This window comes from Tiliqua scincoides, chromosome 1, assembly GCF_035046505.1.
Source record: "Tiliqua scincoides isolate rTilSci1 chromosome 1, rTilSci1.hap2, whole genome shotgun sequence".
Lineage (NCBI taxonomy): Eukaryota > Metazoa > Chordata > Lepidosauria > Squamata > Scincidae > Tiliqua > Tiliqua scincoides.
Genome location: NC_089821.1, coordinates 201,892,221 through 201,917,589, shown reverse-complemented (window position 1 = coordinate 201,917,589; position 25,369 = coordinate 201,892,221). Strand labels below are relative to the sequence as shown.

The following is a 25,369-nucleotide window of genomic DNA, read 5'->3' as shown; positions in this document are numbered from 1 at the left end:
TATTCATGTAAGCCAGGGGTCTCCAAACCCCGGCCCGGGGCCAGATGTGGCCCGCAGCAAGCCTCTTTCCGGCCCACGGCCAACCTCTTGTCCCCTGAAAGCCTCTGGCCCACTCAACTGAACATGACCAGAACTGTGCTCTGATAGCGTCTGCAGGGTGTTCTAAAGGCCAGAGATGTTGAATGAATGAGCCCATTCATTCATTCATTCATTCACTCACCTAAGTTCAATCTCTAATTTATTTATTTAAAATTTATATTTAAAATTTTTTCTTGGCCCTCCACACCACACCAGATATTTGATGTGGCCCTCTGGCCAAAAAGTTTGGAGACCCCTGGTGTAAGCAATCAGGAAGCCTGGGTGATTCCAATTGAATGGAGAGTTCCTACAAGTATGCAGCTGCTTTTACACTAATTCTCAATGAATGTATCTGGTAGGTTCATAAAGAAAAGATGGTCCTTCAGTTCAATGCCAGCTTAGTGACATCTCTAGAAGTGGGGTTTCAAAGAGAGATAAATACAAAAGAGAGATACATAGAAGCTACTTCTCTTACCATGGCAGTACTAGGACAAGAAAATATCCACCTTCTGAAAATCCTACACAACTACTTAAGGCACAGGAGTGCTGTTATATATTGGTTCAATTAAACTGAAGGGAAGTGAGAATGCCAGCCCAATCTTACCCAAATTCCTTCCCACAGTTGCAGCAGTACCAATGGAACATGTACTGTATCAGTGGAAGGGTCTCTTCCTGTTAACATTTGCTCACTTACTTCAGGGAAAGCCTACATTGCCACCATGGGACTCTTTGGATCTATGGTTGCTGTTTAGCAGGCATAAATCCGAGGCATGTAATGGCAACGCTTTCAGATGGGAGTTAGGATATCGGCATAAACAAGTGCCAGCAATACCTGCCTGGTCTGCCTCCCTCCCTTCCCCTTTTCTACCCCCTCCACCTGCATTCCACCCCTCCCTGCTTCATTCCACCCCTACTGCTATTGCACCTACATTTGTAGGTCCAGCAGTAGGCCTCCAGCACTGCCACCCATTGTGGCAGCGCACCTAAAATGGCTGCTGCCAGACACCATTTTACAACAGCAGAAAGCTCTCCACAAACTGGTCTAATCCATGATAGGATTGGGCCATGAGGTCGAAAAGATCCAGAGAGAAATAGAAGAAACCTCTGTGCTGGTTTCAGGTCCCATTCAAGTGAGATGGGAGTACCCCAGAACTATGGTGATTTGGGACCTTGTAAACACTTCAGATGTGGCAGGAGGTAAGAGTATAGATTAACTGCTAAGTATTATCTTCTTCCTGGCTGAGTCAGTTGTGAAGAATTTTTCAGTACCCAAGAAATTTTTGTATCTTTTTCTACCCTCACACATCATTTCATTCCTTTCTTCTCATAACCATTCTGAGTTACATGCAGGGAACTACTCCTTGATGGTAGAAGAGAAACTATTGACTAAAAGTACTTGACCTTATTTATATGAAAGCAGGCTTCCTGGTGTCAAGTGAACTTACTTTTATATAACTCATCTAAGTTTGCAGCAGAGCAGTCTGTTTTCAAAATACACTTAAATTTCAACATTACTATATGTACTTTTTTTTTTGGTCTGTTTAGAAGAAATCCAGCCGCCAGTCAAAAAGAAAGGTGAGCAATTTTTCATTCCATCTTCTATAATATTCCGGATGTCTTGGTGTGTGAGATGGTCGGTTTGTCAAGCTTACTCCTGCTAAACTACTTCATTGCTATGGGCAGGAGAAGTCATATAAGAAGAATGTGAAAGATAATCACTGTGGTTGGGGAATTTTGTGCGCTTTTGCTGGACTCAGGCCCTCAAAACCCATCATCCAAGTAGCAGGAGCTCTGAGGCACAAAGTGAAGAATTGATGTGATGTCTCTAACCAGTTGACCAGTTTTCTCCCTCACATGATCAAGTTGCCAGCTTGGCTCATGCTGCAAATTCCACAACAGTGACAGGGAGCCAATTTTAAAAGACAGACACTCACTTATAATGCACATATATGGCTGCATTTCCTTACATGTTCCCATCACTTGGTCATCAATTCACTAGTTTTCATGTTTAGCAGGTACGTAACATGGCAATATTGGAAATACACAGGTCACTAGACCTTGTCTGAGTACTCATTAAGTGCTTGAGTTACCACTGCAAGTAACATAAGGTTTCTTTTAAACATTGCAGTATTCTAGTATCTCTTGTAACTGAATGACCATCAGGCTGTCCAAATAATATAGGAAATAACATTTAGGTCCTGATACTGTTGTCCCAATGTGAAAATAAATATTGACCAAAGACCTTTTAAAAACCTAAGTGTTATGGATTTATTCAATTCATTACTCATTGGAATCCATTATGCCGTTACCATTATTCACTGAAATCATTAAGATGCAAGACCATGAAGAACTACACCAATAACACCTAGTGTTTTAAGGCACAACCCCCTAAACTACAGTGGACCCTTGCCTTACAACGGTAATCTGTTCAATACATCATTGTATTGTAAAAATATTGAAATGTGAACCCAATAATGTAATGGGGGGGGGGGGTAATTTATTCCAAGACCTCAGAAGTTGAAATTTCTTGTCACAGAACTAAACTATTTCTCTCCTAAAAGGTCATTTTAAAAGGTGCTTACTGCGCTCTTTAGGAGCCGTGGTTATTAGTTTACACAATGTTGTAATTATAAAACACAAATTACAAGGCTGTGTTCTTTCCTCTGTGCGCACAGTCACAATGTTAAAAATACTGCAACTGTCTAAGATGCTACCTGGAAGGCTTATATTTGTATCAGTGTTCAGATCAGCCTCATCCTTCCCTCCAGATGTACAGCCATGATGTTAAAAACTGCTGTTGGCTAAGATGCTATCAAGCACTTACATTCACAACACTGATTGGCTTATCTATCATCCATGAGGTCCTGTTGATGGCAGTTGTGAGCCCACTGTAAAGTGCATCACTTGTATAGTGAACCTTGTTTTACAACAGAGAGTCCATTGTAAAGTGATTTGATTGTAAAGTGAACCCATTTTGAAGTGAGGCTCCACTGTACAATAATAAGATTTTATGTGTTATGAAACTTCAGAATCAACTGAGCCCCTGTTCAATGTGACTTTGGAAATAGGTTCTAGCAGTGTGCTTAGCGATTAGGGCAGACACCCCAACCCAAGTGCCTTTATCCCTTTAAGAGTGGGGAACGTAGTGACACAATCCCCGGGATCAGGGGGGCCATTTCAGGCTTTCATTTACTAACACAACGAAGCAGCAGTGTCCCAAGGGTACAGTGAATCCCGCAGACACCTCTGCAGGGCTCCTCATTGTGCAGAGAATGAAAAAATAACTATCGCGACCCACTTCCGATAATTTTTTATATTCTCTCTGTGTTGGGGAGCCCTAGGGAGGTGTCTGCAGAGCTCCCCACACACACAGGATGCTGCTGCTTTGTTCTGTATGTAAAGGAAAGACCCTGGCTCCCCCCAACAGCGGTGTGATCCCCTCCCCTACCAAGATTAACCTTGGAAGTTTTACTCCTGAGGAGTTTGAGAACCCCTGGATTAGGGGGCTGGCCATTCACAATTTGTTCCTGTTTCTGGTCAAACACAGTGTCTGGCTTTCAACACACAGTTTGAAATGATTAGTGAAAAGGAAGAAGGGAAGAACCAGGCAGATGCAGCATCCTATTTCAACTAGATCAGACACTGGCATGTGCTTATCAGAGGGCTGACCCCCTAAGCCACCCTGTGCCATCAGCCCCCCCCCCCCATTCACTAATGGAGAGGGTGAGAGATGCTGCCATTTGCATCTGCTGTTTACAAGCTTGGAGGGAGGGACAGTGCATGGGATTTGACTGGTGCTGTTATTGGAACCAGGGTTGCCTGGGCAAGCAGGTTTATATTGTCACAGCCAAACAGCCTCTGAGAAGCTAGCTTCAAAACTCTTATATCTCATGAATTTATGGTTGCCTCATTGATATACTTTAGTCAAAAAGGACCTAGGGCAGTGTGCGTGTGTGAAGCAGATAGTGTACTGTTTATGTAACATACCATTAAAGTTGTTGATAATCCTTTGCTTCCTCCACAATATTTAGGAAGAGATCACCTCTGTTCTACTAACTGAACATTTTATTAAAGCATATCACACACGTTTGCATGTTGACACCATGCTGTCATGGTCACGTTCCTCCTACGCTTTTTCAACGCATCTTTAATAACATTGAGGGTGACAAATTTCATTTTGATAATGTGAATGTCTTAGAAAACTGTTAATCCAGCCACTGAGTCAATAAAGACTCTTTATCTAAATCCAAAATTCTTCTTTCAAGCCACAGGAGTACTTAAAATACAAGCACTAGAATAGCGCAACTCTCTCCTGAAATCGGTGGGCCTAACAGAGTTTGCCAGTATGGCTGATGCTGGCACCATTTGGGTAATTAGTTATTCCATTCACTTCCCTCTGAAGAATATCGCCATTTGCATATTTAGTGCTTTCAGTGTCTAGCTGATTTTCTCTTTATATCTCCATATGGCAGTGTGCTTTTTTTGGTATGTGAATTGCTTTTACCATAGTCTGTAATGGGGGCTTGCTGTCTCTTTAACGATTTCTCACTGGAAAGCATTTTGTGAATCTTTGCAAAAGCATTTTATATTAAAACATATACAATTTTATTTTGGAAGATTCCAAAATTACATAATTATTCCTCTGATGCACTTTTCATGCTCATACTGATTATTTTGTACTACCATTTTATTCTATTCTAGATTATCATCATCATCATTCATGATTAACATGCTGTTTAGATGAGCTAGGCATTATTCTGTCTGTTCTATAAACATAGCAAAAGACAATCCTATTATGGTTTATAATCAGATACTATCCCAATGCAGAATAAAGCTTTGGTGAAAACATAAAAGGACATTTGGTATAACTTACACTGCAGAGAAAAATGTCCACCTACATGACCCTGCCAACTCACCCCAACAGGCAAACTACTGTATGCTACAAGCAGAGCACAGATGCAATACATGAGGTGTTTAAAGGGAAAACAGCTCACAAGGATTTATACAAGTGGGTCAAGCAATATGCTGTGGAGAAACCCCCTTCCACACACACACACACACACACACACACACACACACACACACCCGGTCACTGGCTAATCTGACCTGGAGAAAAATGATTCCTGTGGAGAATACAGCAATAATTGGGACCCTGAGTGCAAGCACTAGCCATCCATCAAATCATCCAAAGAGAAATTTAACTGGACTCATTTCCATGCCATTCAACATCTTGTCCCAATTGTGTCAATTCCTGATTCCAGACCAAGCCGAGGAATAAAACCCCAAGTATTACATGGATAGGAAAAATGTTTCTTGGTATCAGTGACCACAATTTAGGAACCAGAAGATGACAAAATATATCTTTCATACATTTATCCATCATGAATCACTACCATAAATAGGGAAAGCATGAAAGGCAGCAGGACTATCAGTAGGAGAGGAGTCTTGGCCTTGTTAGTCAAGGGACAAGATCCAGCTCCATTTTCTAATTTGAAGTTTTTCACTTGAAGACAGGGACAGGAGTTTGAACTTCAAAGCAAGCAAAAAGGCAAAGAGGAAAATCCTTGTTAATCTGTAGTTAATACTACAAAAGGCTCCTGCTAATTAGACTGTTAAAAATGCTGTTTCCCACTCATTGAACCCAACCCTATTGTGCTTAGAGAACGGCGACATTGTTTAGTTGAAAATGATTCCCATTACATGCTGATGAAGCAGCTCTAGAATACCCTATTTCCTTCAGAATGTCCTTATCTTGTTCTATGCTTCAGGAAAATGACACAAAACATATAAAGCCATCTTTTTGCTTGCTCAGATATATTCTTTAAAATTGAGTCAGGCCCTAATCCTAACCAACTTTCCAGCACTAACACAGCTGTGCCACTGGGGCATGTGCTGCATCCTGCAGTTGGGTGGCACTCACGGAGGCCTCCTCAAAGTAGGGGAATGTTTGTTCCCTTAACTCGGAGCTGCGTTGCTCTTACCGCAGTGCTGGAAAGTTAGTTAGGATTGCACCCTCAGTTACATGACACTAGTTTGGGTAGTGGTCAATGCAAGAGGTTTCATTTTTTTTGTAAAGCAAAAATTAGGTACAATCTAAACAAACTTTTGTGCTTTTGAATTATGTTGATCTCGGGGGAGAGTTAAGCACATTGCAATCATTTGGGAGTCAGTCAAGTGCTTTATGAAGTTGAAATAGTACTGAAATCGAACTGCTTGAATTTGGTGTTATACTCCATGTGTGGTGACCAGATGTAAACATCAGATTTCAGTATAAGGGTTGGCTGTACATTCAGTTTTACACATTAGTATGTTCTAATACATATACTTTTAGGTTTTAAACCAGGGCAATAATTCAGAGAAGTTGGTTGATTTGAACAACTGATACAAAAATACTGTGGAATTTTCCACCTTATTTCCTTGTTTGCTAATGAAAATTTAGCAATGAAAACCTTTTATGTCAATGAATCATGATCAATGAATGATCTTTTAAATTACATCTCCACAATAATTTAATAAACTGTACTGTCATCTCATGAAGATTCAGGATGGTTGCCTTGACGACAAAGATTATCCTTGCTACTGCGGGATTATGTCAGTTTTCTAAACATGAATTCATAATATTTAGGATTAATGAACAATATGCCTTTCTGATGGAGATAAATTGCATCCTTTCAACTGGTCATGTAAAGTCTTCTATGAGAATGCAACTACAGTACTTTGGCAACACAGCAAAAAGATATGATATGATTAGCAGAAAATTAAAGCTATTTGTCATAGGCAATAAAAAAGGGTGAGTGGAAGCCTGTCAGAATCTGATTTCTTTCCTCTTGTTTAAATTCTAGCAGTTCTTGAGGACTTCTTGTTTTTGAGCCATAAACCTTACCAAATCTAATATTCACTTTTATAGGGGAAAAGTAAAGGATACCAATAGAATCCTGATGAAAGCTAAACCTTCTTCTAATTACCCTAGGTTCTGGAAGTGGGTTGGAAATAGGGCTTGTCTCTCCCCTAACAGTGTTGCTAGCTGCTTACATTGTCCTACAGAACTGCAGGTGTAGGACACTTAAAGATGGGGATATGTTCTCCAATCCCTGTTGTTATGCAGTTATGGCCCAAATCTTAGCCAACTTTCCAGCACTGGCATAGCTGTGCCAATGGGATGTATGCTGCATCCTGAAGTTGGGTGGCAGTCACAGAAGCCTCTTCAAGACAAGGGAAAATTTGTTGCTTTATCCTGGAGCTGCATTTTCTTATGTCAGTGCTGGAAAGTGGGTTAGGATTGCGCCCTAGGTCGTTAAGTGAACATTGTAACAGACACTCCTGGCCAGACGTTAGCTGGCTACAAAGGCTATTGGAGACAGATTGCCTCTTCTTTGCATTTAGAGCCTCTCTGTTGTGTAAACAGACACTCTGCTGCAGGCTATGGGACATGTGATTGTCTCATTAAGAGCATCTTTAATGTGCTTTAACCACCATCATATAGGCGGTCCATCATTAAAGTGAATGGCTGTTAAGCGGTGCTCGCCTGTATATGGATGCTTCTATCCACATAGCCTATTCACTGGTATAGTTCTGCTCTATTCACTGATATAGTTCTGCTCTATTCAGTGTCTTACAGCCCAATTCTATTGAAGTAACTCCCCACCAATGCAGATGCACCACCGGAGTACACCCTAGATCCTGTGGGGGGAGGGCAGTCCCAAAGGACTCTTCTGGGTAAGGGAACATTTGTTAAGCCCTCACTGACCTGCTGGGTCTACTTGGATCTGCGCCAGCGTTTAGCTGGCGTAATTCTGAGTGGTCCCATGAAGATAGATTGAGACCAGGGATAGGATGTTGGCAGTGCCATTGCCACTGGTACTGCCCCCTTTCCAGCCTTGATTCACCCTCAGGATTCAGGAAGAAAGTGAAAAGGAAATATAACCACAGTGTTGACACAATGGCATTAGTGGAATATTAATTGAAAGGCCTTTTACTTTGAGCTAGTCAATGCTAACGTGTTTGGAATGTGCTTTCTTTACTGCTTCCTTATGATAATTCTTTTCCTGAGAACTAAATGATGTTTTGCTTCTAGAGATCCAGATAGACAAGCCTGAAGAACATAAGAAAACTGAAAAGAAACCAGCACCAAAAGGTGATTTTTCCTACTTCTTTTAGTATGGATATGTTCTGTATGTGAAGAATGTGCAGGGCTGCTAAAACCTCTGAAAATACCTGCTAAAATTTGATCTTGGACTGAATACCTTGTTTATCACTTAATGCAGCGCTAAGCTTGTGCTAGCAAGGAAAGCAAGTGGTAGGATTGCGTCTACTATATCCCTGTCACTCAGGAAGATGATGAATTTATGGTATGGGTGGGATCCATCAAGCTCTGTTTCTTCAGTACTTTTATTTATATTATTTTAACTGGTAAATTTGCACAATAGCAAACAGAGGTGGCCGTTATCAATTTCTTTAAAGGGAGTGGTAAGTTATTGATTTTGAAGACAGCAATATGCATCAACAAGTATGATGTATACATCAACTATGAGAGTAACAACAAGCTAGTGCAGTGCAGTGTCAAACAGGAGAACTCTAGTTCATACCTCTAGCCTGCTTGGAACAGGCATCTTTTAGTGCAATTTGGGACTCAGATAGGACACTCCAGGTTTCTGTATTGTGCTAACAGGCTCAGCTTTGAGTTGGCTGCCACCCCTGACCTGAATGCTTTATTGTTACATAACTGTGAAGTAGAGTGTGGCAGGAGGGTTTTTTCCAGCTCATGTTGCATTTTCCCCTGACCCTGATGCTTACGTCCCGGATAGTATAACCAATTAAAAACTCAAACAGGATACTATAATGCAATTAGAAACTTCCTCTGTCCTCTTTCTTTTCTTTTTTCTGACTTGTGTAACATTTCTTGATTCAAGTCCCCTCAAGCATCGACTTGATTGATTGACTGTCTGACTTCAAGTTTCTTTAGACCCTTTTAAAATCCCACCTTTGACTTGCAATAAAACAGTGGAGTATATTGCATCACTTTTGTAGGACACTCTTTGCCATCCACAGCTTTCACTGAAATATGAGGATAATGGTGTGTATTGGCATTTTAGTTATATAGTAGAAGAGCAATTTTTTAAATGTTCAAAAAAGTGTGTTTCCCCCCACCACTTTTGTCTGGAGAATTTGCTGATGCCCCAGTCTGTACTAAAATTCTAGCTGTCACCATTGTGAACCCAGATGGTTCTCTCCAGAACAATAAGTTGGGTTATTCCAGAAACCACAACCTTATTTTTTGGGTGGGGAGGAGGAGTGCCAGGGGGAAGGATCGGGGTGGGAGGGAGGCGGGACCAGTGGAGCTTCACTCCACAGGATCCAGAACCTTCATGTTGGGCTGGCCGCTTGATGCGGAGGTTCCGAATTCTACACTGACCTTCAGGTCAATGTAGAATTGAGTAGCCCTGTTGCAGGGCTATTTGCTTTTCCCAGGGAAGGGGTGAAAGTTCTCTGGAGGAGGCAGCAGCTGCCTGGCTTGTGCTGGATGCAGCAGCAGCCATTTTCAGTGCCTCTCCAGGCCCGCGTGCGGGACAGCTCAGGAGTGGTCTGCCTGTAACTAGTTAGTCAACACAAGTGTATTTGTAATTTGCTTTGTCACTGATTTCATATGATGGCACTTTCTTTTATAATAATTAAATTGTGTTTTTTTTTTCCAGAGGTCCAGGTAGAAAAAGTCGAAAAGAAATTACAAACCAAAGGTAATTAGTTATTTATGTTTTAGTATGGGTATTGTCTGCAGATGTGTATAAGAATGGACAGAACTGTTTAGAAACCTTGATAAATCTTCCATTAAAACATGGATCAAATGATAAGCAAGGGATTGTTTGCAGGTGCTGCTAGTTAGTACTCATGGCCTAGTTTTCCTTTATCTGTTCAACTTCTGGTGAGATTTTTGAGCCTTCCTCTGAGATGGCTCCAATTGCAGTGAACTCCCAAGGCATCTGGGAGAAAGCTTTCTGAGAGTCTCGGGGGACCTTGCAGAGACTTCATTCAAAGTACAGGTCTGCAATGCTTAACAACATGGTTACATTCCACAAACTCCATTGTTAAGCAACTTGGGGCCCAATCCTATCCAATTTTCCAGTGCTGGTGCAACTGTGCCATTGGGGTGTGCGCTGCATCCTGTGGTGGGGAGACGGTCAAAGAGGCCTCCTCAAGGTAGGGGAACATTTGTTCCCCTACCTTGAGGCGGCATTGCAGCTGCACCAGTGCTGGAAAGTTGGATAGGATTGGGCCCTTGGTCACTAAATGAAAATAACTTACCTGATGCCAGAATGCCTCATGAAAGGCCCTGGAGACTTCCCCTGTGTTGTGCTCAACCTCTGCGTGCCTCGGAATGGCCCATAGAAGCCTCTGGAAGGCACTTTCAGTTTTCAGAAGCAAAGCAGAAGTGGCTTCTGAAAAAATAGAAGTGCCTTCCAAAGGCTTCTGCGGGCCATTTTTAGGCCTTCAGAAGCCCCACTCTACACTGAGGAGGAGGCCTCCAGGGCCTTCTATGAGGCATCTTTGCATCTGGTAAGCAATTTCTAAATTGCTTTTTTTTCCAAAGTGCTTCTTGAAATCTGTTACTGCCGACTAATGACTACCATCATATATCCAATTTGTCAGTAGTCAACTGGTTGCTAAGTGATGCACAGCTGTAGTTAAATTTGATCTGGGTGAAGAAGGTTTCTCGGGGTTCAGTCATACAAACTCAGGGTTTGCACAGGTTCATTCTCCCAAGGCTCAGGGTATTACTGGTTTTGCCCATCGTTCTCTAGTCTTGAGCCTTCAAAATGCATTTGGAACTTTGGTTTTGCTCAGTGAAAGCACCAAATTTGGGGTGGTGGTGGAATCAGGCTAATTCAAAACTAACTATAAGACAGATTTTTTTTTTAAAGTCACCATCTAAAGGATTTAATACACAACAATACAAAGGCATTCGCCTTACATGTATGCTTTAACTAAAACATTTACACAAAGTTCTATGTTAAAGCTGTATGGGTTTGTGAAGGCCAAGGGATAAGAATATACAACCATAGTTGACTTCTTGGTAAAATAAACCAGCTGGGCAAACATAGTGGAATGTGGATACAGACACATTGTTCTGATGAACAAATGTTGTTTTCTACTACCATATACAGACCAGGTTCTGTTTGCTTGCACTGTTCTTTGGTGTCATAGCCATTCACAGTACAAAGTGGTAATCTCAGGCTGTTGGACAACAGCAACCAGCACTGCTTGGTAAGGGCATGGAAACAACTATATGCCGTGGTTCCCAGCCTAGGGTACATGTTCCTCCAGGGGTGCTTGCCAGGACCTTTAGAGATACTTGAAAAAGAACTGAATAATGGCGGAAAAAAGGCAGGTCTGCACTAGAATGGCATTAGAGGCTGGCAGTAGGATGTATTACGGGTCTAATATTAGGGGTACAATTTATGGAAATGGGCTGCCAAGGGCTATGCAAATAAAAAAATGTTGGGAACCACTGAACTATAGTTTAAACCTTTATGCTTATCCAGAAAGGACAGGTCATGTCATAACAGGAAGATTTCAAATTCTAGCAACAATTATTAGGTATTTGGACATTTGTTTCTTGAAACTGAATATTTGCAGCAGAAGGACCCCGGGTGTATGGCAGGGTTTAACGTAGATCAATTTAAATTGATCTAATAAATAGATAAATGTAGGGCTTTAAGATAAATCCACGGATTACTTTGGCTGGAATCTGGCCCTATATGTGTTGCTGTTCTTGCTGTTTTAATTAGAATGTCATATTGAATGTTATTAAGTTCTCTTTTTAACTGTGTGAGCCATTTTGAGGCCTTCAACTGCAAAGTGGAGTAGAAATTCAATAATAATAATAATAATAATAATAATAATAATAATAATCATAATCATAATCATAATCATAATCATAATCATAATAATCATAATAATCATAATAATAATAATAGTAAATGTTATGAAACAATAATGAATCAGGCAGTACTTAAAACCTAATACATTTATGGTGGCTTTCATGGGCAGAATGGGGTGGCGAAGGGGGCAGGGAGGAGGGAAAATTGGAAACAAATGTCTTCTTACCCAGAGGAGATCTCCAGGACTACCTCCTCCCCATAGGATGCAGCACATCCTACTGCATCAGTGGGAGGGGGTGAAGCATAGGATTGGGCTATTATTATAAGTATTACTAAATCTTTTGAAACCCTGCTTGCTTTCCTGTTGCTTCTAGTGAAGTGAGCATTTTCTACCTCTCTTCTGAGGACCTTAAAACTCTTTTACAAAGAAACATGAGCAGAAGCAGTGTGAGCTAGCAGCTGTCTGTGGGTGTTAATTCTGTCTGTCCTCAGCAGGCTGGGGCATTTGCTAGCAGTGTTTAAAAAAGAAGACCCTCCCTGAAAATATGTGCTTACTAAAGGAGCGCACCATAGCTAATCCATCTTTGTGCAGCTGATCTAACTTCCAAAAATAAGATCTCACTTGGCAGGCAATGTATTTTTTGATAAGAATAGAAGTTGCAATGTCAAGGGACAGAGTGTAGTTTCCCACATTGGGTAAAGTAATCAACATCCTTACATAACATGAAAAATTTAGTGGCACGATAAAAATGGTTAGGCTTGTAGAATAAACAATTGCACTGCAGAAGCAACTAGTAATTCTAAACAAAGTCTAATTAGACTTATTAAAACCCTTACCGTCTAATCTTTTCAGCCAATGTACAGCAGCGGGACACTGACTTCCTGTTGTAAATCAGCTGCTGATGACATGTGGAGTGTGTGGAGTGTGTGGTGATGTCTATTTTCAAGCTACTGTCACTTTGCGGCAGCAGCATTGGTAGCCTGCTTTTGCAGCCGGCAACCTGCTCTGGTGCAGGTGAGCTAGCCTGGGGGTTGGTTCATGGAAGGAGAGGGGGAGTAATGGGGCATGTTGGAGAGGAACTGGGTTCTGTCAGGGGATGGAAGGGGTGGATCCAGAGGCAGTTGTGCAAGCTGGATCTTATCCCACCTTTTAAAAACCTCCTGTCCCATTTTCTCTCCTCGGACACGTACCACCAAAATGGCTGGTGTGTCTCTGAGGAGACCCATAAGTGGCATTTAGGCTTCCAGAATGTAAAAAATATCTTTTCTTTATCTCCTGCTTGCTTTCAGGTCACCCCTTCCCTCATCATAGCATATAGCACGTATCATTTTGGCCCAGCTGCATGCTGTAGCATGTCAGAGATAGGATTGGGCTCTTATTTATAATTAGTTTGGTAGGTAGTATGGTGTAATGGACAGAGTGCTAGATGAATTGTGAAGACCTGGGATTCCATCCTGAAGTAACCATGAAATTTATTACTTAATCTAAATCATGAGTAAGTCCTTATCTCTCAACTTAATATATTTCACAGGGCTATTGTGAGGATAAAGCAGTATAGAACTCTGGATGCTGACACAAAGTGCTAGATACCCTGATGAGAGACAAATGTAATGAATCAAGGTAGTCAGACATACAGGCTTTAATTGATTAAGCAATGAAAACTGCAATCATTCAAGTGTGACCTCCAGAAGAAGCAACGATATTGGTTGATACTGGTCTCCTGTAAGAACTACAACCACACAGGCTGTACAAATGCACTGACTACCTCCTCCCTATATCAGATTTTATGAAGGAAAAAAACCTTGCACAAGGATTTTCTGCAACACAATGGATACTGAACCTGTTTATGTTTGCAATCATAACATACTGTAGCGCAGTGGTGTAGGAGGCGATATTCCATGATCTTCTATTTGATGAAGAAAATATTAGCCTTCTCTTCTATCTAACAGCCCAGTCTAATATAAAGCCCAGTGTAGCAATGCAGTGGCACCAACATGGGCTGTGCTGCATCAAGTGGTTTTTTTTTTTTTTTTTGGCTGCTGGAGGTGTCCTCAGGGTAGGAGAACATTTCTCTCCTTGCCCCAATGCCCCAGCAGTTCCATTGGTTCAACTTGGACCTGGACCAGTGCTATCGCTGGCACAAGTCCATGTTAACCTGTGCAGCTAGATCAGGCCTGGGAAGGGCCTTGAGATTTGGCATGCACCAGCGCCTTTGATCCCACCCCCTAGCCTGATCCGCCCACCCCTGCCGCATCTCCTGCCTATTCTGCCCTCCTGCCATTCAAACCCCTCCCTGCTCTCTCCTGCCCCATTAACCCCCACCCCATGCCAGACTTACCTTCTCTGGTGGGCCTCACCACTAGTGTGTGGGAAGGCTGCTGCTTCCTACTGGCATGGTGGCTCCCTGCACTGATGCAAAATGCTTTATGGAGCATTTGTGTGATTCAAAAACTCATATACTGCAGTAATCATTCTGTCAAATAAAAGTGGAATTTTCTGGTACTGTATTTCTTTCTATTTTTATACAGCTACCTGATAGATTTTGTTTATGCCTAATAACACTTTTGAATGTGACTTCTATTAAAATAAATGTGGTTGTTTCTAGAAATTCATGAAGAAAAACCCAAGAAACTTGAGAAGCCCAAAAAACCTGAAAAACCAGAGAAAGTAGAAAAACCTGAAAAAAGGGAACTTCCTAAAGGTAAGTGAACATATAAGGTGTCTTCCCGTGAGATGCAGGAGCTCCTTGAGAAATGCCACTTGTTCTTCAGAATCTTGTTTGGCTTCTCTTGTAAGAATGTAAGAATATTTACATTCTGCATTTCAACCAAAAAATGTTCATAAAGTTTACAAAGTAAAATAAAAGCAGTTTACAGGGAAAACTAAATAAAAAGGGGGAAAAATGCCTGCCTGTCGCAAAGAGGTTCACAATTTGAATGAATGAATGAATTAATGAATGACCCAATCAACACACCAGCAAACATCCACTGGAAGAGCCACTCAGCTGGAAGGTACAGTTGTTTCACTGAGGGCCTGATCCTAACTGACCTTTAGGCCAGCACAAGTCACATGCGCTGGTCAGGAGGTATTGCAAAAGTACCATAAGGCACGTTGGCGCCACCACGACAGGAGGGAGGCCAATTCGGGCCCCACGGAGCCAACGCAAAAGTAAGACTGTGCTGACCAAGTCAGGCTGTTGCAGGGGCTGAGGGAGGTGGAACGGAGGCATTCTGGGGCAGGGGGAGGATAGGTGGTGGGTGGTGGGCAGACCCATGAGTAGGCTGAGGCAGAGTGGGGGGTGATCCAGCACTTAGGCTGGATCCTTACCCCACTAGTGCAACCTGGTGCAGCTCCAGTCTCTTTAGGTGGCACAGATCCGAGTAGCCCCATTGGGGCTGCTGTGCCGTTACCCAGGGTAAGGGGAATGCATTCACCTTGCCCTTGGCTGAGCCGCAGGCAGCCCCTAACCTGCTCCAGCGTGGGTTAGGATTGGGCTATAAGCTGTGTTTCCATTCTTTTCTGCTGCTCCTTGTTTTGCAAACCTGTTGTCACAGATTGGGCCCTTGGCTGCTGGTGGGTGCCATTGTTTTAGCCCACAAGGCTCCAGAGTGAAGGGCAAGAAGCGTGGCCCTCACAGAAGTTTTCTACAGTTGAAGCATGGCTGCTGTTGCATGAAGAGCCTCCGATTTCTCTTTGAAAACAGACCAGTTGGTAATCGTCTGTACTGAACCTCTTAACAATGGTGTCGCTGGGGGGGGGGCGATGCACTAAATTTTGCAGAGAGACTCCCTGCAGCGTGCAAGTGGCTCCTCCCCCTCCCCTTGGGAGCCATTCGCCTCCATTTCCCCCCTCCGCCCACATGGCTCCAAAGGGGAGGGGAGGAGCCGCTTGCACGGTACAGTGAGGCTTAATGGAGGCGAGTGGCTCCCGAGGGGAGGGGGAGGAGCCGCTTGCTCGCTGCAGGGAGGATCTCTGCAAAACCTAGTGCACTGCCCCCCCTAGTGACGCCTTTGCTTCTTAAACCCTTTGCAAGACCTGAATATTTGCCAGGATATAATTTTGGCAATCTATTTGGGTCACGTATAGCATAACTGAGACATCTCTGAGAAAGTCTGTTATTGTGTCCTTTTGTTTCAAAAGCTTGAATCAGCAGAGGGGAAATAATATCTGGTTTTAATTTCTAGCCAAATGAAGAATGTAATGAGGAGATGTGAAAATAATAACTCGTATATATTCAGAGGGCAATTAGATGCCCCCTTAAATGTCTGTTGTTTGGTTTAAACAAATTTTCACATTCCTGCATGTTCTGCAGCAATCTACATGCTGTTAAACAAGGACAGAGACTGGATAGTCACTTCTTTCTTGCTTACTTTCTTTGCTCTGATATAAAAATGATCCTTTCTTGACAGGCCTCATTTGTTTGACCTCATTGTACAAAGCAGCTTCTATAAATTTACCATCCACTTAGAGTCTTGAGCTCCAGCAAAGCTTTGTATTGATAACAGTTTCCATAGAAAACTACCTGCTGTTTTCTGCCACAGTGATGCGGCAACACCCCAGATCGTTCGTTAATGAAAAGCACTTATTGACATTTTAAACTTCTCTCTTGAGCTAGAATCTGAAATTGATTTAAGTCATCTGAGAATATGTTTATCACTGTGCATTCTTCTCCTTACATTGCGTTTGGTTGTATCTACTTCAAACTCTGCCAGAACTCCCAGCATTCCTCAGTAAGTCTGCAATCAATATACTGTACATGTTTCCTTGGGAGTAAACCACATTGAACACAGCCCACTCCTCTCCTTTTCCCCACCACAGCATGCAGCCATTCCAGAACAGATTATGCTGCATACTATTGTGGTGGTGCAATCAGGAGACTCAGGAGAGGTAAGGGAACCTATTCCCTTTACCTCTCCTTAAGCCCCTTGATTGCCAGTGGGTCTCCTTGGACCTGTTCTTTAGCTGGTGCAAGTAAAAATGGGTGCGTTGAGAGGGTCTGGAGGGATTAACATCCTCCACAAGTCACTCACCCTGACATATGCCCCCTTCCCCAATCCTGCCATATTAAAAATGCATTTAAAAAAAAAATTTAGCCAAATTTAGCCCAAGATATGTCTGTTCTTTTGTAGTTGTACACAAAGAAAAGCCTGAAAGACATGAAAAACTGGAAAAGAAAGAGAAACCTGAAAAGAAAGAAAAACCCGAGAAGAGAGGTAGACTGGAACACCCTGAAAAACTGGAAAAGAAAGAAAAAGCTATAGGTAATCGCCCTTTTTCGTGACTTCTGAAAAGAGCAATGCAAGGTTCTGACTGACACCAAGGATGTGGAAAATTTATCCCCTGAAACAATTTTCACTGAGAGAGGAGGTGCCTCACTTAACTTCATCCCTCAGGGCCAGGAAATGGGATATAAATGACCAGCCAGCAATAAGCCAGTTTCTTGCAATGGTGGGAAATGTATTCACATTCTCCCACATGAAGATGAATATACTACACTACATTTTTTTACAGTGCGCTACAAAAAGCACTACAGCTTTTTTGAGATCTTGTTTGTGGTAGGAATGCACAAGCAGCTGAAAGTTTGATGCAAAATTGAGATGAGTTCTCCACATGCTCAACCTGAATGTGTGCTAAAGCTCATGTTTTTGAGAATGATGCATTTGATCTCTTGTGAAAGATTTGAATGGAAAACTGTTTGAATGGAAAAATAAGCTGTGGAACTGTTTTACTTTCTGATAGCAGCTCTTTAAAAGAGAGACCTCATGGATGAATATCACTAGACTGAATGCCTTCATGATCCCTTCTTTTTTGACCTTTTTCTGCTGGGAATTCTGGAACTGGTAGTCCCAACCTCACTCCTCAGTGGGGAAAAAAACATTCTGGCAGGCCCTTGAAGTGCCTGTGGCTTTCTCAGACATTGTTGCCATTCTCTTCCCAGTAGAAAAGGAAAATCTTTCTAGTAGTTATAATGGCAGATAGTTGTGAATCAAAGATAGGCCTGCTCTCAAATCCACTTATAAGCAGATTAGTGAGCAGGCCTGTGTTCTGTTCAAACCCTCTTGCAAGCATATGAATGGAGGTGTTTGATATTTTGAGGGCCTTCATTCAAATGTTCACTATGTCTTTAGCTATGCTAACCATAGTTTAGAATCCAGGCCATAGTTTCAGCTTCTAAGCAGACAACAGGCAAATCATTTTACAGAGCAGCGGTTCCCAAAGTCCTACTTGAACTCTGGGACCTCAGTAAGTCTTTGCAGGGGCAGGGGGGCGATGGCAGCGACGTGATCCCCAGAATTGTGCCACTGCCAGGGCCAGAGGGGACTTGCTCTTACTCACAACAGCAAGCACTGGCATCTCAGGGGTATGGGGAACACTGCAGATACCGCCTTAGGGCTCCCCAACCCTGTAAACATTGAAAGAGTGCAATTGCAAACCACTTCCAGTTTGTGATCACGACACCAGAAGTTGTTTGCAATCACACTTTTTCACTGTTTACAGGATTGGGGAGCCTTGCAAAGGTTTGCTATTGTGAGTCAAAGCAATCTCCCGCTGGCCCTGGCAGCAGAACTATCCTCCTTGCCTCACCCCTTAAGGGGCCAGGGAAGAGTGCTTCCCTGGCTGGTGGGTCACCAGTTTGGGAACCACTGTTACAGAGCTGTTTTTCTACTCTTGTGCTCCATCCTCTTGGTACTCAATTTCATAAGTTGTTTGCTGTTTCTGTAGTGTGACAGCCTCTGCAGGCAAAGCAATGGCTATAATTATGTGGGTTTTCTTTCAATTCAGACAACACAACAAGCTTTGTGTTGCAAACTGTTTGCAAACTGACTTCAAACCTTGATTTCTGTTTTTGCTTTGTCAGTTAACAGCAAACTTTGATTTCTCAATTCAGGCATCATAGTAAATCTGACTTAAGACTTTAACCATGTACTGTGTTCCCTCAAAAGCATATGCACACAGCTGTGTGGACTCTATTCATGGCTGTATGGCAGAATAGCAGCATGTCGAGATGCTCAGTGATGATGTCATACATTATCACAGGACCTCCGGGAAAGCCAAGCTCTGACATGTGCAGAGCTCAGTTTTGAGCTGCATGATCAAATGGCTGCACAATTTAGAAGGAATACTGGTGACATGATGTCTGAACTGAACTGGAATGATATAAGGTAAAAAGATGGCAGTGGGCATAAAACAGCCAGTTCTGGGGTGGTAGAGCTTCTGGAGGTGGTGTGAGTTTTGGGAAGGAGGTTGCATTAGGAGAGAATGTACTAGGAGGGGTTTGAAGATTTGGAAGGTAAAAGATTTATGAAAGTAGCTAATGAAGATAACGAAGACAGCAGGGAAAATTACATGATTGCTACATTTCTTGTTATATTTTCCTTGTACGTGCCCCCCCCCCCGTATCTGCAGATCCTGTATCCATGGATTCACTTATCGATGGATGCAGGAGGGCCCCCCGTGCCCCACCCCTGCCTTCCAAGAGCAAGGGAAGCCCTTCCGGAGGCTATTCTGAGCCCCACAGAAAGCCACATGCATCTGCCCGTGGCCTCTTCAGGCCTCAGAATTACTGTTTCAAGTGAAAAAGTGCAAATTCTGGGTTTTTGTCAAAACTGGAAGTGATGTTTTTAATGTCCTGTAAGGCATAGGGTGGCCTGGGAAGCTCTGCGGGGCTCAGGATAATCTCTAGAGGTGAGGGGAGCACAGCCCTCTCACCTCTGGAGGTTGGGAGGGTGTCTCCTCGTATCTGTTGATTCAGGTATCTGTGTAGGGTTCCAGAAAGGAACCCCTATGGATATGGGGGCACGCCTGTATGGTATTGTGAAAAATCTGAATGACAAATAACTTTTAGCAGTGTGAACCAGTGTTCTAGCACTTATTTCTTTAGGTATTCATTTTTCATCTCATTACCTTTCTGCAAAACACAAAGCATGAAAAAACAGCTTTAATTATATTAAGTACAATTACAGGTGGAGCCTATTTATCCACGGATTTTTATCTGCAGATTTGTCTCTGTGAATGGGGTGGGGGAACCAAAAGTCACACACACCTTTGCCTCCTTTGCCCTGCACTGGCGTCTCCCTCCATTTCCAGGCAGCCCAAAACACTGCAAAAAGGCTCTGCCTCGCCCAGGCAGGGAAATAGCCCTGGAGCCCTGGAAGAGGTTCCCCTTGCAAAGGAACAGCAACACTCCTGGAGCCCCTGAGCCAGCAAAGAGGCTGAAGAGGGGAAGGGGGGGCTGAAAATCTCTGTAGCCAGAACACGTGCAGCAAGGTGGAGCTCGATCTCGCTCTCACACCCACTCACTCACTCTCACTCACACAGGGGCAGGTGTGGTAGCAACAGAGGGGATTGCTTTAAAAAACCCAGGGAGTATTTGCCAAATTCCCACCCTCACATTGAGATGGTGCAGGCAATCACCGACACAAGCAACCCCCCCCCATGGTGCAGGCAATCACGGACACAAGCAAGCCTTCCCACCAAGCAAAGCATGAGATTTAGCCTACAATCCTCTCCACACTTTCCTGGGAGTAAGCCCCATTGACTACAATGGGGTTTACTTCTGAGTAGAAACGCATAGGGCTGGACTCTTAAAAGATCAGCATCCCATGTGAAAGAAGCAGGGCAGCTGGCAACGGGGAGGGCTGAGTACGGAGAGAAGGGGAGGGGATTGATAACAGCTGCCTTAGTTTCCTTCCATCCAGAAGTGTTAGGCTGCAGTGTATTTGTGTAACTCTATGGAATTTAGCACAACGTGTTTTTTGTTAATCGCGCTGAGTCACGGAACAGAACTAACGTGGATAAATAGGTTCCACCTGTATACGAATTATAAAATTCTATGGATTACACATAAAGTACCAGTCATAAAATGGTATAATTAATCCTCTGTCAGCTTGAAATGATAGTTTATTTTGCAAATCCAAACTTTTGGTCTTCATCCCTCGTTTGGGAAACTGATTCAGAGTACAATCCTATGCACACTTACTCAGAAGTAAGTCCCATTGTGTTAAGTAGGACTTACTCTCAGGAAAGTATGCATAAGATTGGAATCTTGAACAAACAAGCTGAAATGGTAGTTGAGGGAATTAAAAAATGTCATGGTGTGACATTTTCCCCCTCTGTGAGTGTTTGCATGCTCAGTCTGGTCATACTGAGATTGTAACTCACCACCAACTTGAGTCCCTTTGAAAAGTGAGATAAGTCAAGGCATGCTGTACTGCAAACTTGCTATGTGACTTTAACCAGGCAGAGTGTACACATAAATGCTTATCATGTCTGGAAAAAAATATTATTCCCATTGTGATTTTCACTGCTCCGTCAATGGAACAGTCTGCAGTACTGCTTTTTACAGGAAGCTATTTTCCGCGGTGAGGAAGTAAAGTTTCACAATTTGCAGAAAATTCAGATGTGTAAAGCCTGAAATTGTGTCTGATTAGTTTCAAGCTATTACAATTTGGAAAAGAGTAGTGAGGCAAGCAAAAGAAAAAAAAACATTGTTTTAATTAAATAAGATAATGAGCCAGCATGAGTGCCGCAGAGGCAGTAGATAGAAAAAGACAAATTAATTCAGTGATTGCCAAATTGTTTGTAGATAGTGTGATGTTAAATGTTAACTACTTTATTCTTTAGGGACTTGAATAAGAAATCACAGGTTCCAAATGCATATTCATACCATCAGTCATTTTTGAGACATGGCTGCATGTGCACATACAACATGAGTTCAGGAAAGTCAAGTATTTTGTGGGCAACTCTCTATCATCAGTTGAGAGTTGTATCTTCAGTTGCACCAAGAATGTTTATTGCATGTCCAATTGTGAATGAATGGATTTGGGATCTTGTGACAAAGGTGGACTCTGTATTTTTAAAATACATGAATAAATGGGAGCTGTGGAAAAGAATAATGGCCTAAGGATTGGGCGCCTGTGCCAACAGAAAATGCATTTTGGTGGCACAGTGTGCTTTATGGAGGTCACAAAGTGCAACCTGCCATTCAGCACAGCTGGGCCAACACAACAAATGACAAGTGGCCACAGCCATGTGCCAGCAGCCTCCAGAGAAACCCCAGTGCCAGCAAGTCATTGAGGGGTGGGCAGTGGATGGTGAGTGGGAGACATGAGGCAGAAGGGAGAAAACAGGGCAGAGATTTGTGCAGGGAGGGGTGCATTGAGGCCAGGGCGTTATCAATGGCAGCAGCTGCCTCAATCCACCTCCTTTTGTCCACTCAAAACTTGGGCCAGCAAGATAGCTGGACAGATCTGAGTAGACCTACTGAGATAGTGGAGGCTTGCCCTGTGGCAAGAGAACACATGTCCCTTTACCTTGAGTGGGAGCCCAATCCTGTGGTTGGTGGCACGGCTCCGTACCGCCGAGAACTGTCGCAAACGTGCTGTAAAGCACGTTTGCGCAGCTCACCGCCGGGCTCCTGCCAGTGCTAGCCCAGTACCAGCCAGTGCTGGGCTAGTGCGCAGTGGTTGCCCGGGTTCCACGGTGGTCTCCTGGACCACCGGGCTGCAGAACGGGAGGTGGGGAAGTGGACGGGGCGGGGAGGAGGTAATCCGGGGGAGGCTGGGGGAGGTCGGCGGGTGCATGGATGGGGGTGGAGGGAGGCGTGCCAGGGGGCGGGCAGCAGGCGTGTTGGGGGGAGGGAGAGAGGCGGATCCACGGAGCTGTGCTCCACAGGATCCAGGACACTCGTGCAGGGCTGCGCGCCCTACACTTTTACTTTTACTTTTGCGCCTTTACTTTACTTTACTTTACTTTAAAGAGAGTAGCCCCATTGCGGGGCTGCTTATCTTACTCGGGAAAAGGGGACGAACATCCCCTTCTCCTGAGGTGCCTCCCACGGTAGCGCAGGAGGCGCAGGATTCGGCGGCAGACCTTTTCGGTGCCACCAAGCCTGGGCGCTGCGGGCAGCTCAGGATTGGGCTGTGGGTCTCTGGGACCTGAAACTGCCCAGTAGAATGGAGCATGTACCCTATTAGTGCAGCTGTATCAGTGGGGGGGGGGGGGACTTAGGTAGAATTGGACTTTAAGTGTATCTGTGCCCACACCTTTGAATATCCATATAGAAAATGGGAATAATAGTAACCTTCATGGCATTTTTAGAAGACTAATGAAATTAAAATAAAAAGTTCCCTATCCAAGATCCTACTGAGATGACTTTAAATTTAATATTCAATGAAATGTTGACAGTTGTTTGAATAGAAGAGATACATTTCAGATAAGGAAAGATACTAAATAACCTTTCATGGCCTCTGTTTCCCCAGTATTCACCATGTGGGATCATATGGTGGCTTCACCAGAAATCACAGGTTGTGCATTATATTCATTATATGATTATTCCATGAAATTGCCATGAAAATGACGTTGGCTCTCCCAGGCACAAAATCCACTTGTACACTATTACCAAGGCTGATGGATGATAATAAAAAGCTAATTATATTGTGCTTGCCTGTAAAGAAAATGACTTGCTTAAGGCAAGTAGACATGTGGTATTTGCAGGAGCACTTATGGTCATTTTTCATTTTAGTGTATTGAATTTAAAGTTTCCTTGTGGCATAATTATGTTTCAGTATTTGCAGAGGCCAACTGGGGTTAAGGTTCATGCCCTACAGGCAATGGAAACTATCGACTGACAAAAGTGCTATTGTCTGAAATAACTTCAGCTGATAAACCAGGCTTAAAAAAGATTGCCAGTTCTCATCAGTTTTGTATGTGTGTTATATGAATATGGGGACATACATATGCATGTTCTCTCAATCTCTGAAACAATAAATAATTCATTTCTGGGTGTTTGAATTCTGCCAAAAAGTAAGTTGCCTAGAGCCCATGATTCTAATCAGACTTTGGTTTCTATGACTGACTGTATAGTCTTCCACTGCCAAGGGGTATTTCACACCTTATCCTCTTAAAGTTGAGCAATGTACAATGCCTCACTTTTTCTTGCTGAGGGGACAAGGAAATTGTCACTTGTTTTCCTCTCTTGTTCTCTGATGTAATAGCTTTGCTTTCCCGGTCAGAGTGGCTGGTGACAGAGAGAATAAGAAAGGAAAACAGAGAGGGAAGTGGTTTTGTTTTTCTTGTAAGAAAATGTGAAGCCTTGTCACAATGGTGAGTGGGTGATATTGGCGGCCCTCTTGTTGCCAAGTGAAGACTGGAAGAGAACTCTCACGCTACAAGTACCTGTAGTGGCTGTCAGAATTGTTGGCCAATACAGATGCATGAAAATTTCTGTGCACATGAGCATATGGGTGACTTGGCCAAAAGTCTTTTACATAGGCTGGATTCCAACATAGAACAAAACAATGGTTTGTGCTAAGAAGTTATGGTCCCACGCTATGGGTAGATAGAGGTTCCAAATGTATAGCAGGCAAACAATGGCTTAGAGTTGCTTGTCCATTTGTTTTTTTTTCTATTCAGAACTCAGCTTCATAAGTGCACTGTATCCCCAGGTGAAACAGCCTTGAGGCAGAGCAACACCCTTAACTCTGGTTTGTCATCAATGGTCTGTGAATTCAGTCATAACAGGAACACACCCATTTCAGACTGTTATTTCAGATGCTGAATTTTTTGCCCCAAGCAAAGTCCTATTTGTGGCCATGCTAAAGTTCAAACATAAAAAAAACAACCCATGGTTTCATGTTGTATTTGATTTCAGTCCTAATCTTGTTTAACTGCTGAAAGGAAGCAGCTCACACTTACCAAAAAGTCAGCAACTTGTCACTAAAAAGAGGAGGAGGGATGGAGTGCAAAAGGCACAAAGTCAGCACGTGATTTGTTTGTTATTCTAGGTAGGAAATGCTTAAAGTATGCATAATCATAAAAGTGAATTATCAGAGATGACCTGTAAATATGGATTAGTTGTCATACTTTCTCAAGCCTTAAATATGTACATTAGCTGTGGCTCTGCAGCTCATGACACTCCCAAATTGTCCCTTTGCTGCCCAACGAACTATTGTCCCTTTTTTCATTTTATTTCTGTACCTTTAAATGAACTGTAACTTAACTGTATCATTTCTATTTCTTTCTAGTACCTCCCAAGGAGAAACCTGCAAAGCAAGAAAAGCCTAAAAAGAAAGACCTTCCTCCGAAAGGTAATTTTAACTATTGGGTTTCCTACAAAGAAAGCAAGGTAGGTCACCCACAGGCAACAGATTTTGGATGCCATTCAGGATGCCAGAAGACAAGGAGATCTGGTCTGTGAGGCCGAATCTACTGGGACATTTCACTGCACAAATTCAAGTTAAAATAAATGAGTTGTGAAATAGCAGAATAATTTATCTCCCATTCACTTCACATAGGTTTGCACAGGAAAACTTCCCTATGGATTGTGCTATGGATTACTAGTGAGTGACAGCCCAATCCTATCCACCCTTCCCTGGGAGTAAGCCCTATTGACTCTAATGGGACTTACTTCTGA

General features: G+C 42.9%; 1 protein-coding gene across 12 annotated transcripts in view; it reads left to right on the top strand.

Moving 5' to 3' along the window:
• Positions 1–25,369, top strand: part of TRDN (triadin) — a 193,009-nt gene that overhangs the window by 38,205 nt on the left and 129,435 nt on the right. For all 12 annotated transcript variants that reach the window (XM_066614016.1, XM_066614000.1, XM_066613983.1 and 9 more), the window contains 6 exons: positions 1,624–1,653; positions 8,153–8,212; positions 9,771–9,812; positions 14,561–14,656; positions 17,085–17,216; positions 24,981–25,043. In XM_066614016.1, the coding sequence (XP_066470113.1) occupies positions 1,624–1,653; positions 8,153–8,212; positions 9,771–9,812; positions 14,561–14,656; positions 17,085–17,216; positions 24,981–25,043 (423 nt within the window). The remainder of the gene's footprint in view (positions 1–1,623; positions 1,654–8,152; positions 8,213–9,770; positions 9,813–14,560; positions 14,657–17,084; positions 17,217–24,980; positions 25,044–25,369) is intronic.